Source organism: Bos javanicus, chromosome 21, assembly GCF_032452875.1.
Source record: "Bos javanicus breed banteng chromosome 21, ARS-OSU_banteng_1.0, whole genome shotgun sequence".
In the NCBI taxonomy this organism is placed as follows: Eukaryota; Metazoa; Chordata; class Mammalia; order Artiodactyla; family Bovidae; genus Bos; species Bos javanicus.
The window spans coordinates 55,795,727-55,809,932 of NC_083888.1; the positions used below are offsets into that span (position 1 = coordinate 55,795,727).

At 39.2% G+C, this 14,206-nt stretch overlaps 1 protein-coding gene across 1 annotated transcript in view; it reads right to left on the minus strand.

The window, feature by feature from the left end:
• CATSPERB (cation channel sperm associated auxiliary subunit beta) overlaps nt 1-14,206 on the minus strand; it is a 123,622-nt gene that overhangs the window by 52,397 nt on the left and 57,019 nt on the right. Inside the window, 2 exon segments of the mRNA XM_061394167.1 lie at nt 8,432-8,576; nt 10,786-10,938. Coding sequence (XP_061250151.1) covers nt 8,432-8,576; nt 10,786-10,938 — 298 coding nt within the window.

Sequence of the window (14,206 nt, forward strand, 5' to 3'; positions counted from 1 at the left end):
GTTATTTGTTGCAGCAGAGAAAAAACCAAGGTTGGCTTGATTCTTTTGTGCCTTTAACATTGATTTACATTTTCTACTTCAAATAATCCATAAGTGTTTTTGCTTTCTTTATTGGTTTTGCTTTCAGCTAAAAATTTAATGTCTTATCAATTTTGGTTTCCTTTATTCTTACTATTTTCAGTATTGATTCATTCATTCATATTACAGAGCTACAATGTGCCAGGAAGAGAAATACGGAACCACCACCTTTGTTCATCACAGAAAATCCCCACCACTTATAAGTTCTCGATCTTTAGCATCAATATTTGTCATCTGAGATTCTACTTACTTATTCATTCTATATGTAGACATGTTTCTATAGTTTATACCTATGATTTTTAATAGTTTATATTGTCAAGTTAGTTTAGTTTTCTTAAGTGTTGGTTATTTTCTATTTCCAAAGTAATCTTGCTTAGTCTATTTTGACTTGTTTCTAATATGTGTTTATTCTCTATTTGACTGTTCCCCTGGATCCATTCTCTGACTCTCTTTCTTGTTTGTTGCACTGAAAGGCTCATCCCTTTGAATTTCAATCTGTTGCTGTTCAGTTGCTAAGTTGCATCTGACTCTTTGTGACCCCATGAACATCTAGGTTTCCCTGTCCTTCATTATTTCTCTGAATTTGCTCAAACTCATTTTCAGTGAGTCAGTGATGCCATCTGACCATCTCACCCTCTGTTGCCTTCTCTTATTTCCTTCAATCTTTCCTAGCATCAAGATCTTTTCCAAAGAGTCAGCTCTTCACATCAGGCCGAAGTATTGGAGCTACTTGTGCTGTTTCTAGCAGGCTTCTGATTGCCAAACCAAGTAAAGGGAGAGCCATATATCATTTACCCAACTCTACCTCTTACAAGCTGTGGATATCAATTTAATCTGTAAAAGTAACTAACACTACCCATGTCACCTTGGTTGTGGTGAATATTAAATGAGATGATACTTGTAACATTCTGAATACAACTGCAGTAGCTCAGCGTGTGGGAGCTGTTAGTATTAATCGTCTTTGGGTAGAGTGACATTAATAAATGAGAATAAAGCATGTTTCAGAGTTCCCTGCTTTAGGGTTGTTCACAGGATCCTACTTTTGTAGATCCTAAAAATCTACCACCACCACCCCATCCCTGCCAGAGGATTCTGGGAAGACGGTAGAGTAGGTTGCACTAGGAATCTCTCTCCCCACATGGACAAGAATTGCACTGGAAGATTCTATCTGATGTAACTCTTTGGGAACTCTGGAGTCTATTGAAGGCTTGCAACTTTCAGAGGAAGACTTGGATAGTAAATTGTGGTTAATTTCAGCTCTTAACACAGAAGAAGTTACCCATCCTCCATTTTCAGTCTCATGGCAAACAGTTATACATGTGTTTCTGGGGCAGTTGCACACAGCTTACAGGAACCAGAGAGGGCAAAAAGAACTTTGTCCTCCAAATATTGCGGATCTGTGTTCTGTTTGCTGATTGTGGCTTCTTATCACACAAGTGCAGAAAAAAGGAGGGTGGCCATTCTTTTTGCACATCTCTCAGTGTTGCAAGTCTCACTCTCCCCTGGCTGAAATGACTTCCAGGTAATTTAAAGGGCCTGGGCTTTTCCAACCCTTATTTACTCCTTAATTTCTCCCCCTTATCCATTTTTAGAACCAGATATTAAAGACTAGACATCTCAGTTATTATCAAAAAGACTAAAGATAAAAAGTGATAGTTAAGATTTAGAGAAAAGAGAACACTTGTACACTCTTGGTGGGAATGTAAATTGGTGCAGCCACTGTGAAAAACAGTGTGAAGACACCATAAAAAATTAAGACTGAAAATACCATATGATCCAGCAATTCAACTTTTGGGTATATATCCAAAGGAAATGAAATCACTATCTTGAATAGATAGTTACATCCCCATTTTCATTAAAGCATTGTTCAGAATAACTGAAATATGGAAACAACCTCAATGTTCACCAACAGATGAATCGATAAAGAAAATGTGGTACATATACACAAAAGAATATTATTTGGCCACTAAAAAGAAGGAAACCCTGCCATATGCAACAATGGAGGAAACTTGAGGGCATTATGCTAAATGAAATAAGTCAGAGAAAGTACTATAGGACCTCATTTATATGTTGAACCTATAAAAAAGTCAGTATCACATAAAGTATCTCCTCTGACCACAAGGAGATGATGTTAAAAATCATTAACAAAGAAACTGTAAAATTCCAAAATTGTGGGAACTAAATAAAGCACATTAAAACTAGCAACTACCAAAGAATAAATCACAAGGGAAACTGTAAAATACTTAGAGGCAAATGAAAATGAAACTACAAAATGCCAAAACTTATGGGACGAAGTGAAAGTGGTACTATGGGAGTAATTTGTTACTATAAATATTTACATTAAAAATAAGGAAGAAACAAGAGCCTATTATATGGAGTGAAGTAAGTCACAAAGAGAAAAACAAATATTAACGTATATATATGGAATCTAGAAAGATGGTACTGATGACCCTACTTGCAGGGCAGCAATGGAGACCGCAGACATAGAGAACAGACTTGTGGTCACAGTGGTGGGGGGAGGAAGGAGAGAGTGGGATGAATGGAGAGAGTAACACGGAACCAAATACACTACCATCTGTAAAATAGATAGTCAATCGGAATTTGCTGTACGACTCAGGGAACGCAAACTGGGGCTCCGTAAAAACCCTAGAGAGGTGGGCTGGGACAGGAGGTGGTAGGGAGGTTCAAGAGTCAGGGGACAGATGTATACCTATGGCTGATTCACGTTGATGTATGACAGAAACCACCACAATACTGTAAAGTAATTATCCTTCAATTAAAAATAAATGCATTTTTTAAAAATTAAAAAAAAGGAGTAACTGAGTGAAGGGAATCAAAGACTACAAAATTTCAATTATAAAATGAATAAGTCACGGAGATGAACAGGAATATCTTGGAGATGCTGCAACTTTGTTTCTAATAAAGCAAATATTGCAATAAAGTGAGTCACATGAATTTTTTTGATTTCCCAGTGTATATAATGCAACTGATCAATGTGATTGATCAATGATCAATGCAATGAAATAAAGGAAAACAATAGAATGGGAAAGACTAGAGATCTCTTCAAGAAAATTAGAGACACCAAGGGAACATTTCATGCAAAGATGGGCACAATAAAGGACAGAAATGGTATGGACCTAACAGAAGCAGAAGATATTAAGAGGTGGCAACAACATGACCCAGATAACCACGATGGCTTGATCACTCACCTAGAGCCAGACACCCTGGAATGTGAAGTCAAGTGGGCCTTAGGAAGCATCTTTATGAACAAAGCTAGTGGAGGTGATGGAATTCCAGGTGAGCTATTTCAAATCCTAAAAGATGATGCTGTGAAAGTGCTGCACTCAATATGCCAGCAAATTTGGAAAACTCAGCAGTGGCCACAGGACTGGAAAAGGTCAGTTTTCATTCCAATCCCAAAGAAAGGCAATGCCAAAGAATGTTCAAACTACTGCACAATTGCACTCATCTCACATGCTAGTAAAGTAATGCTCAAAATTCTCTAAGCCAGGCTTCAACAGTATGTGAACTGTGAACTTCCAGATGTTCAAGGTGGATTTAAAAAAGGCAGAAGAACCAGAGATCAAATCATCAATATCCACAGGATCATCGAAACAGCAAGACAGTTCCAGAAAAACGTCTACTTCTACTTTATTGACTACGCCAAAGCCTTTGATTGTGTGGATCACAACAGTGGAAAATTCTTCAAGAGATCAGAATACCAGACCACCTTATCTGCCTCCTGAGAAATCTGTATGTGGGTCAAGAAGCAAGTTAGAACTGGACATGGAACAACAGACTGGTTCCAAATTGGGAAAGGAGTATGTCAAGGCTGTATATTGTCACCCTGCCTATTCAACTTATATGCAGAGTACATCATGCAAAATCCTGGGCTAGATGAAGCACAAGTTGGAATCAAGATTGCCGGGAGAAATGTCAATAACCTCAGATATGCAGATGACATCACCCTTATGGGAGAAGAACTAAAGAGCCTCTTGATGAAGGTGAAAGAGGACAGTGAAAAAGCTGGCTTAAAACTCAACTTTCAAAAAACGAAGATCATGGTATCCAGTCCCATCACTTCATGACAAATAGATGGGGAAATAGTGGAAACAGTGACAGACTTTATTTTCTTGGGCTCCAAAATCACTGCAGATAGTGACTGCAGCCATGAAATTAAAAGACGCATGCTTCTTGGAAGAAAAGTTATGACCAACCTAGACAACATATTGAAAAGCAGAGACATTACTTTCTCAACAAAGGTCCACCTAGTCAAAGCTATGGTTTTTCCAGTGGTCATGTATGGACGTGAGAGTTGGACTATAAAGAAAGCTGAGCACCAAAAAATTGATGCTTTTAAACTGTGATGTTGGAGAAGACTCTTGAGTGTCCCTTGGACAGCAAGGAGATAAACTAGTCAATCCTAAAGGAAATCAAGACTGATATTCACTGGAAGGACTGATGCTGAGGCTCAAGCTTCAATACTTTGGCCACCTGATGCAAAGAACTGACTCACTGGAAAAGACCCAGATGCTGGGAAAGATTGAAGGCAGGAGGAGAAGGGATGAGAGGATGAGATGGTTGTATGGCATCACCAACTCAATGAATATGAGGTTGAGTAAACTCCAGGAGATGGTGCAGGACAGGGAAGCCTAGCATGCTGCAGTCCATGGGGTCACAAACAGTTGGACACCACTGAGCAACTGAACAACAACAACATTGTACAGGAGGCAGTGACCAAAGTCATCCCAAAGAAAAAGAAATGCAAGAAGGTAAGTGGTTGTCTGAGGAGGCTTTACAAAGAGCCAAGAAAAGAAGAGAAAGGCAAGGGAGAAAAGGAAAGATAAAACCAAATAAACACAGAGCTCCAGAGAATAGCAAGGAGAGATAAGAAGGCCTTCTTAAATGAGCAATGCAAATAATAGAGGAATGCAATACAATGGGAATGACTAGAAATCTCTTCAAGAAAATTAGAGACACTGAGGGATCATTTCGTGCAAGGATGGGCACAATAAAGGACAGAAATGGTATGGACCTAGCAGAAGCAGAAGATATTAAGATGAGATGGCTAGAATACATAGAAGAACTATACAAAAATGGTCTTAAAGACCTGGATAATTGTGATGGTGTGGTCACTCACCTAGAGCCAGACATCCTGGAGTGCAAAGTCAAGTGGGTCTTAGAAAGTATTACTACAGCAAAGCTAGTGGGCATAATGGAATTCCAGCAGAAATATTTAAAATCCAAAACGATAATGCTGTTAAAGTGCTGCACTCAATATGTCAGCAAATTTGGAAAACTCAGCAGTGGCCACAGAACTGGAAAATGGTCAGTTTTCATTCCAATCTCAAAGAAAGGCAATGCCAAAGAATGCTCAAACTACCGCACAATTGCTTTCCTTTCACATGCTAGTAACTGCTACTGCTGCTGCTAAGTCGCTTCAGTCGTGTCCGACCCTGTGCGACCCCATAGATGGCAGCCCACTAGGCTCCTTCGTCCCTGGGATTCTCCAGGCAAGAACACTCGAGTGGGTTGCCATTTCTTTCTCCAATGCATGAAAGTGAAAAGTGAAAGTGAAGTCGCTCAGTCGTGTCCGACTCTTAGCGACCCCATGGACTGCAGCCCACCAGGCTCCTCCGTCCATGGGATTTTCCAGGCAAGAGTACTGGAGTAGGGTGCCATTGCCTTTTCCAACATGCTAGTAAAGTTATGGTCAAATCCTTCAAGCTAGGCTTCAACAGCATGTGAACTGAGAACTCTCAGATGTATAGCTGGATTTAGAAAAGGCAGAGGAACCAGAGATCAAATTGCCAACATTTACTGGGTCATAGAAAAAGCAAGAGAGTTCCAGAAAAACATCTATTTCAGCTTCATTGACTCCATTAAAGACTTTGACTGTGTGGATCACAAAAAACTGTGGAAGATTCTGAAAAAGATCGGAATGCCAGATACATTATCTGTCTCCCAAGAGACCTGTATGTCTGTCAAGAAGCAATTGCTAGAACCGGACATTGAACAACTGACTGGTTCAAAAAACCAGGGAAAAGAGTACGACAAAGCTATATATTGTCACCCTGCTTATTAAACTTATATGCAGAGTACATCATGAGAAACGCTGGGCTGGATGAAGCACAAGCTGGAATCAAGATTCTGGGAAGAAATATTAATAACTTCAGTTATGCAGATGACACCACCCTTATGGCAGAAAGTGAAAAGGAACTTTAGTTCCTTTAGCCTCTTGATGAAAGTGAAAGAGGAGCGTGGAAAAGCTGGCTTAAAACTCAACACTCAGAAAACAAAGATTATGGTATTCGATCCCATCACTTTATGGCAAATAGATGGGGAAACAATGGAAACAGTGACAGACTTTATTTTTGGGGGCTCCAAAATCACTGCAGATGGTACTGCATCCATGAAATTAAAAGACACTTGCTCCTTGGAAGAAAAGCTATGACCAACTTAGACAGCGTATTAAAAAGCAGAGACATTGCTTTGCCAATAAAGGTCCGTCTAGTCAAAGCTATAGTTTTTCCAGTAGTCATGTACAGATGTGAGAGTTGGACCATAAAGAAAGTTGAGCACCAAAGAACTGATGCTTTTGAACTGTGGTGTTGGAGAAGACTCTTGAGAGTCCCTTGGACAGCAAGGAAGTTAAACCACTCAATCCTAAAGGAAATCAGTCCTGAGTATTCATTGGAAGGACTGATGCTAAAGCTGAAGCTCTCATACTCTGGCCACCTGATGCCAAGAACCAACTCATTGGAAAAGACCCTGAGGCTGGGAAAGATTGAAGGCAGGAGAAGGGGACAACAGAGGATAAGATGGTTGGATGGCATCACTGACTCAGTGGACATGAGTTTTAGCAAGGTCCAGGAGTTAGTGATGGACTGGGAAGCCTGGAATGCTACAGTCCATGTGGTCACAAATAGTTGACCTGACTAGTGACTGATCAACAATAACAACAACCTCTTCACACCAAGAAGGAAGATTGCTATCAAAAGACCAGAAAATAACAAGTGTTGGCAATGTTATGGAGAAACTGGAACCATTTTACACTGGAAATCAGAATGTAAAATATTACAGTGCTGTGTAAAATAGTATTGCAGATCCTCAAAAAGTTAAAAGTAAAATTATCATATGATTCTGAAATGCCACTTCTGAGTATATACCCAAAAGAATTAAAAGCAGGTCGTAAAGATGTATCTGTATACCTGTGTTCGTAGCAACACTATTCACAATAGATAAACACAGAAGCAACCCAAGTGTCCACTGATGGACAAATGGACAAGCTAAATGTCATCTATACAGTACAATTATTATTCAGCCTTAATCATGAAGAAAACCATGATGCAAGCTATTATATGTATGAAGCTTAAGGCCATTATGCTATGTGAAATAATCTAGTCACAAATAATCTAGTCACAAAAGGACATATACTGTATGATTCCACTTATATGAGGCACCAGAGTAATCAAAATCATAGAAACAAAAAATAGAATGGTAGTTGTGAGAAGCTGTGGGGAAGAGGGGTGTGGGGATTTATTTTCAAAAGGTATAAAGTTTTAAGATGAAGAGAGTTAAGGAGATGGATGTTGGTGATGGTTGCAGAATATTTGCATGTATTTAACACCACTGACGGAGAAGGCAATGGCACCCCACTCCAGTACTCTTGCTTGGAAAATCCCATGGATGGAGGAGCCTGGTGGGCTGCAATCCATGGGGTTGCGAAGAGTCAGACACGACTGTGCGACTTCACTTTCACTCTTCACTTTCATGCATTGGAGAAGGAAATGGCAACCCACTCCAGTGTTCTTGCCTGGAGAATCCCAGGGACGGGGGAGCCTGGTGGGCTGCCGTCTATGGGGTCGCACAGAGTCGGACACGACTGAAGCGACTTAGCAGCAGCAGCAGCAGCAGCACTGAGGCCTTCCCAGGTGGTGCTTGTGGTAAAGAACCCACCTGCCAATGCAAGAGACGTAAGAGATGCAGCTTCGATTCCCGGGTCAGGAAGATCTCCTAGAGGAGGGCATCGCAACCCACTCCAGTATTCTTGCCTGGAGAATCCCATGGACAGAGGAGCCTGGAGGGTAAGTCCATAGGGTTGCAAAGAATTGGACACAGTGAAGTGACTGAGCACGTATCTAATACCACTGAACTGTATACTTAGAATGGTTAAGATGTTAAATTTTGTTATGTTTATTTTTATTACTATAAAACATTTAAAAAATCCATCTAAAACCCCTAATATGTCTGAGACCTTAGGGTCAGTTCATTAATATGGCAGATTTAAAAATACATCTTCTAACCCTTGGCTCACAGGTAGTGCTTATACCAGTAAAAGTGAATTCCTCACCTGCCTTTGTCAAGTAAACCTTTCCACTTTGGGAAACAAGCGTAATATCTGAAGTATAAAAACTATGGTAAGTATTCTTTATGATATCATCATGAAAGTCAGCTATTAAATCAAAGGTGTTGCCGCCATCAATTGAAAGCCATACCTAAGGGAATAGAAAGACAATACCTCACTAAAGAGCTGCCATGTAACAGTCAGCAATTACCTAATCTTCCTACATAAGAAAGTCATGCAGCATAAGCATACTCCCACATCCATCATGCATTCATCCCCCCTCACACACACACAAGTGTAAAGGCTCCTTATGTACTTGGTCAGCCCTCGATTCCCTTCCTAGAGTTTGCGCAACAGTGCATGTGGCAATCTTCAGTTTTATAAAAGATGCATAAAAGAACAAAGTTATTTCATTATCTCTCAACTGGGTCCTCCTTGTTCATAAAATGATGAAGTGTTAGATGAATTGCTGTATGGAGGAGAGTGCTTACCCATATTAAAATGGGTAAATGCTTATCCATATTAAAATGACTTTTTGCTGAATTCCTCTAACAGGTTTTTTTGTTTGTTTGTTTTTTGCAGTATCTTCAGAGTTTTCTACATAGAAGATCATATCACCTGTGAACACAGATAATTTTGCTTCTTCTTTTTATATGCAGATACTTTAAAATTTGTTTTTCTTGTCTAATAGCTCTGGTCAGAACTTCTAGTACTATACTGAATAGAAGTGGTGAGAGTGTGCTTCCTTGCCTTATTCCTTGCTTACCTTAGAGGAAAAGCTGTAAGTCTTTCACTGTTGAGTATAACGTTCATTGTGTGTTTCTTGTATGAGGTTTTTATCATGTTTAGGTGGTTTTCTTCTATTTCTAGTCTACTACATGTTTTTATCATGAAAGTATGTTGAATTTTATCAAATGCTCTTTTGTATCAACTGAGATGATGTTGTGATTATTTTCCCCCTTCATTCTGTTAATGTGGTATATTACACTGTTCAATTTTCATATGTTTAACCATCTCTGTGTTACAGGAACAAATTCCACTTGGTCGTAGTATGTATAATCTTTTTAATTCCATTGCTGAATTCAGTTTCCTAGTATTTTGTTGAGAATTTTTATATCAATGTTGTCTAGGGATTTGATTTATAGTTTTCTTGTAGTATTCTTATCTGACTTTGATATCAGGTTAATGGTGGTCTTAAAAAATGACCCTGAAAATATTCATTCCTCTTCATTTTTTTTTCTTCCCTTTGGCAAGAGTTTGAAGAGGTTTAGTATTAATTCTTCTTTAAAATTTGACCAATTCACCAATGAAGCCATATGGCCTTGGACTTTTCTTTGTTGGGAGGTTTGATTACCGATTCAATTTCCTAACTAGTTATTGGTCTGCTCAGATTTATTTTTCATGATTTAAGAATTAGTAGGTTGTGTGTTTCTGGGAATTTGCCCATTTGTTCTAGGTTATCCAGTTTGTTAGCATACAAAACTATTCATAATATTCTCATATCCTCTTTGTTTCTGTGGCATCAGTTGTAACATCCCCTCTTTCAATTTTTAGACGAATCTTCTTTTTCTTAGTTTATCTAGTTAAGTTTTGTCAACAAACCAGGTCTTAATTTAACTGCTTTCTTCTATTCCCTATTACATTTATCTTTCCTCTATTCTTTATTATATCCTTCCTTTTGTTAGCTTTCAGTTTGTGGCTCTTCTTTTTTTAGTTCCTTAAGTTGTAAAATTAGGTTGCCCATCCTCCTAGGCAACTATTTAATTCTGTTGTCTCTTTCCTCAAATCCCCTCCCCTCTACATTTCTCCTCCATCATCACTCATAAATAATTTTGATTTTTTTGTGTGTGAGAAAATAAAAGATAAATTCCCACATCCTCCATTACCATAGCTCCCCACCTAACTGCTTTTGAACCCCAAAACCCTTCCTCCCTCCACTTACTATTGTTTGTGCTGAGATCAATCTCTTCACTAGTTCATATAGATTATCTCCTCTCACCTCTTCAGAAATGTCTCGCCAGCAGTTTGTTCTCTTTCCTGCATCATTAATTTTTCCATCTCTACCAAATAATTCCTGGAAGCACACACCATAATTCCTTCTATCTTAAAAAAAAAACTCTTCTTTTGACCTTTCCTTTTTCAAATACTGTCACATTTCCCTGTTCCACTTTTCAGCAAAACTTTGCAAAAGATTTGCTTGTATTCACTGTCACCAATTCCTTTCTTCTCATTCTCTCTTCATTAGGCTTTACACCTCCCTGACCATCAGAACAACTCCATTCTTAATGTGTATCCATTCAGCATAGAGTAAGTGAAGAATTTACATCTATACTAGAGTGTAAAGTTTAATCTATACATACCTGATTACCGTAAGCATACAGAAAATGGCTTCGTGGGTGGAATATCATTCCAACAGGAGAAGAGAATGATGAAGGAAAAGAGAAAGGTGGAAATTTTTGTATTAAGTCTGGTTTGTTGTGTTTTAGGATCCTCACAGAGACAATGGTATTTTTCTAGAAATAGATAAACAAAGAAGGAGCAAATTGTAAGGTTTCTTTGCACCAACAGTACTACGTCTATGTTACAATTTTTAGAGTTTCTTGTTACCTGGATTTTGATTAAGATAGGGATACAACCTTTAACAGCATAGAATTGAAAGGATTAGCAGCTATTGGTATCTCTTTACTCTGCTTCCCTCTACTGTATAGGTCCATCTTGTAGATATTGAACATAAAGTAAAGAGGATTAAATAATTTGTCCAAGGTTCTAAAATAAATGTCAAGGGATTTATTGTAGACTCATTACTGAACTTGACAGACTCCAATGCCCATTCACCAGAACTATAATGTCAAATTACTTTTTAAAATATGAACCCCTAGGCCACACTACAGTTCTGTCAGATCATGATTCTGGTGGGGATCAGATTATGTACCCCAAGGTATGACATTTTGGTATAAAGTTTATTTCATGCTGATATTTTAGATTCAAAAGATGCAACAAATTTCTTCCCTCATCTGACTAAAAGCAGCAATATCTGGAATATAAGGCTGCCATTAATTTCTCTTCAGAGCATATCTACTCCTAGAAGGCAGCATGCGAACAAAACCTACCCCAGATCCCTTCTTCAGGGGAGCTTTAAGGCCCACAAGAGACAGAAAAATCACTCAAGCTTATTCAAACAAATATTATCATGGACTTTCTTAACTCCTGTTTGTTCTCCTGTAAACCCATTACCTTTTCACTTGTTTTCTTTTAAGTATCCTTCTCACTCAATTTCTTAAACTATTAAGATGGTATATAACCTCCAAAATTTAATTACCTTTTGAGTTATTCATCACTGACTTTCACCCACATGTGTGTGCATTCAGTTCACAGTCAGTTGTGTCTGACTCTTTGCAACCTCATGGACTGAAGCATGCCAGTCTTCCCTGTCCATCACCAACTCCTGGAGCTTGCTCAAACTCATGTCCATCAAGTTGGTGATGCCATCCAACCATCTCATCCTCTGTTGTCCCTTTCTCCTCTTGCCTCCAATCTTTCCCAGCATCATGGTTTTTTCCAAGGAGTCAGTTCTTCGCATCAGGTGGCCAAAGTACTGGAGTTTCAGCTTCAGCATCAGTCCTTCCAGTGCACATTCAGTTTTGATTTCCTTTAGAATTGACTGGTTTGATGTCCTTACAGTCCAAGGGACTCTCAAGAATCTTCTCCAACACCACAGTTCAAAAGCATTGATTCTTCGGCACTCAGCTTTCTTTATAGTCCCACTCTCACATCCAATACATGACTACTGGAAAAACCATAGCTTTGATTAGATGAACCTCTGTCAGCAAAGTAATGTCTCTGCTTTTTAATATGCTGTCCAAGTTGGTCATAGCTTTTCTTCCAAGGAGCAAGTGTCTTTTAATTTCATGGCTACAGTCACCATCTGCAGTGATTTTGGAGCCCCCGCCAAAATAAAGTCTGTCACTGTTTCCATTGTTTCTTCATCTATTTGCCATAAAGTGATGGGACTGGATGCCATGATCTTCATTTTTTGAAAGCTGAGTTTTTTTAAAATATACATTTATTTATTTTAATTGGAGGTTAATTACTTCACAATATTGCAGTGGTTTTGCCATACATTGACATGAATCCGCCATGGGTGTACATGTGTTCCCCATCCTGAACCCCCCTGCCACCTCCCTCCCCATCCCATCCCTCTGGGTCATCCCAGTGCACCAGCCCCGAGCACCTTGTCTCAAACCTGCATCAAACCTGGACTGGTGATTCGTTTCACATATGATAATATACATGTTTCAATGCCATTGTCCCAAATCATCCCACCCTTGCCCTCTCCCACAGAGTCCAAAAGACTGTTCTATACATCTGTGTCTCTTTTGCTGTCTCGCATATAGGATTATCATTACCATCTTTCTAGGGTTATCATTACCATCTTTCTAAATTCCATATATATGTGTTAATATACTGTACTGGTGTTTTTCTTTCTGGCTTACTTCACTCTGTATAAAAGGCTCCAGTTTCATCCACCTCATTAGAACTGAAAGCTGAGTTTTAAGCCAATTTTTTCACTGTCCTCTTTCACTTTCATCAAGAGACTCTTTAGTTCTTCTTTGTTTTCTGCCATAAGGGGGGTGTCATCTGCATATCTGAGGTTATTGATATTTCTCCCGGCAATCTTGATTCCAGCTTGTGCTTCAGCCAGCCCAGCATTTCACATGATGTACTCTGCATACAAATTAAATAAGCAGGGTGACAATATATAGCCTTGACATACTCCTTTCCCAATTTGGAACCAGTTTGTTGTTCCATGTTTGGTTCTAATGTTGCTTCTTGACCTGCATACAGATTTCTCAGGATGCAGGTAAGGTGATCTGGTAGTCCCATCTGTTGAAGAATTTTCTACAGATGGTTGTGATCCATACAGTCAAAGGCTTTGGTGTAGTCAATAAAGTAGAAGTAGATGTTTTTCTGGAACTCTCTTGGTTTTTTGATGACCCAGCAGATGTTGGTGATTTGATCTCTGGTTCCTCTGCCTTTTCTAAATCCACCTTGAACATCTGGAAGTTCACAGTTCACATACTGCTGAAGCCTGGCTTGGAGAATTTTGAGCATTACTTTGCTAGTGTGTGAGATGAGTGCAATTGTGTGGTAGTTTGAAAAATCTTTGGCATTGCCTTTCTTTGGGATTGGAATGAAAACCGACCTTTTACGCCCTGTGGCCACTGCTGAGTTTTCCAAATTTGCTGGCATATTGGGTGCAGCACTTTCACAGCATCATCTTTTAGGGTTTGAAATAGCTCAACTGGAATTCCATCACCTCCACTAGCTTTGTTTGTATAGATGCTTCCTAAGGCCCACTTGACTTAGCATTCCAGGATGCCTGGCTCTAGGTAAGTGATTACACCATCGTGGTTATCTAAGTCAGAAGATTTTTTTTGTATAGTTCTTCAGCATCGGACTTTACTTCCATCACCAGTTTCATCTACAACTGGGCATTGTTTTCACTTTGGCTTTGTCTCTTCATTCTTTCTGGAGTTATTTCTCCACTCTTTTCCAGTAGCATATTGGGCACCTACAGACCTGGGAAGTTCATCTTTCAAAGTCATATCCTTTTGCCTTTTCATACTGTTCATGGGGTTCTCAAGGAAAGAATGCTGAAGTGGTTTGCCATTCCCTTCTCCAGTGGACCACATTTTGTCAGAACTGTCCACCATGACTCATCCATCTTGGGTGGCCCTACACAGCATGGCTAATAGTTTCATTGAGTTAGACAAGGCTGTG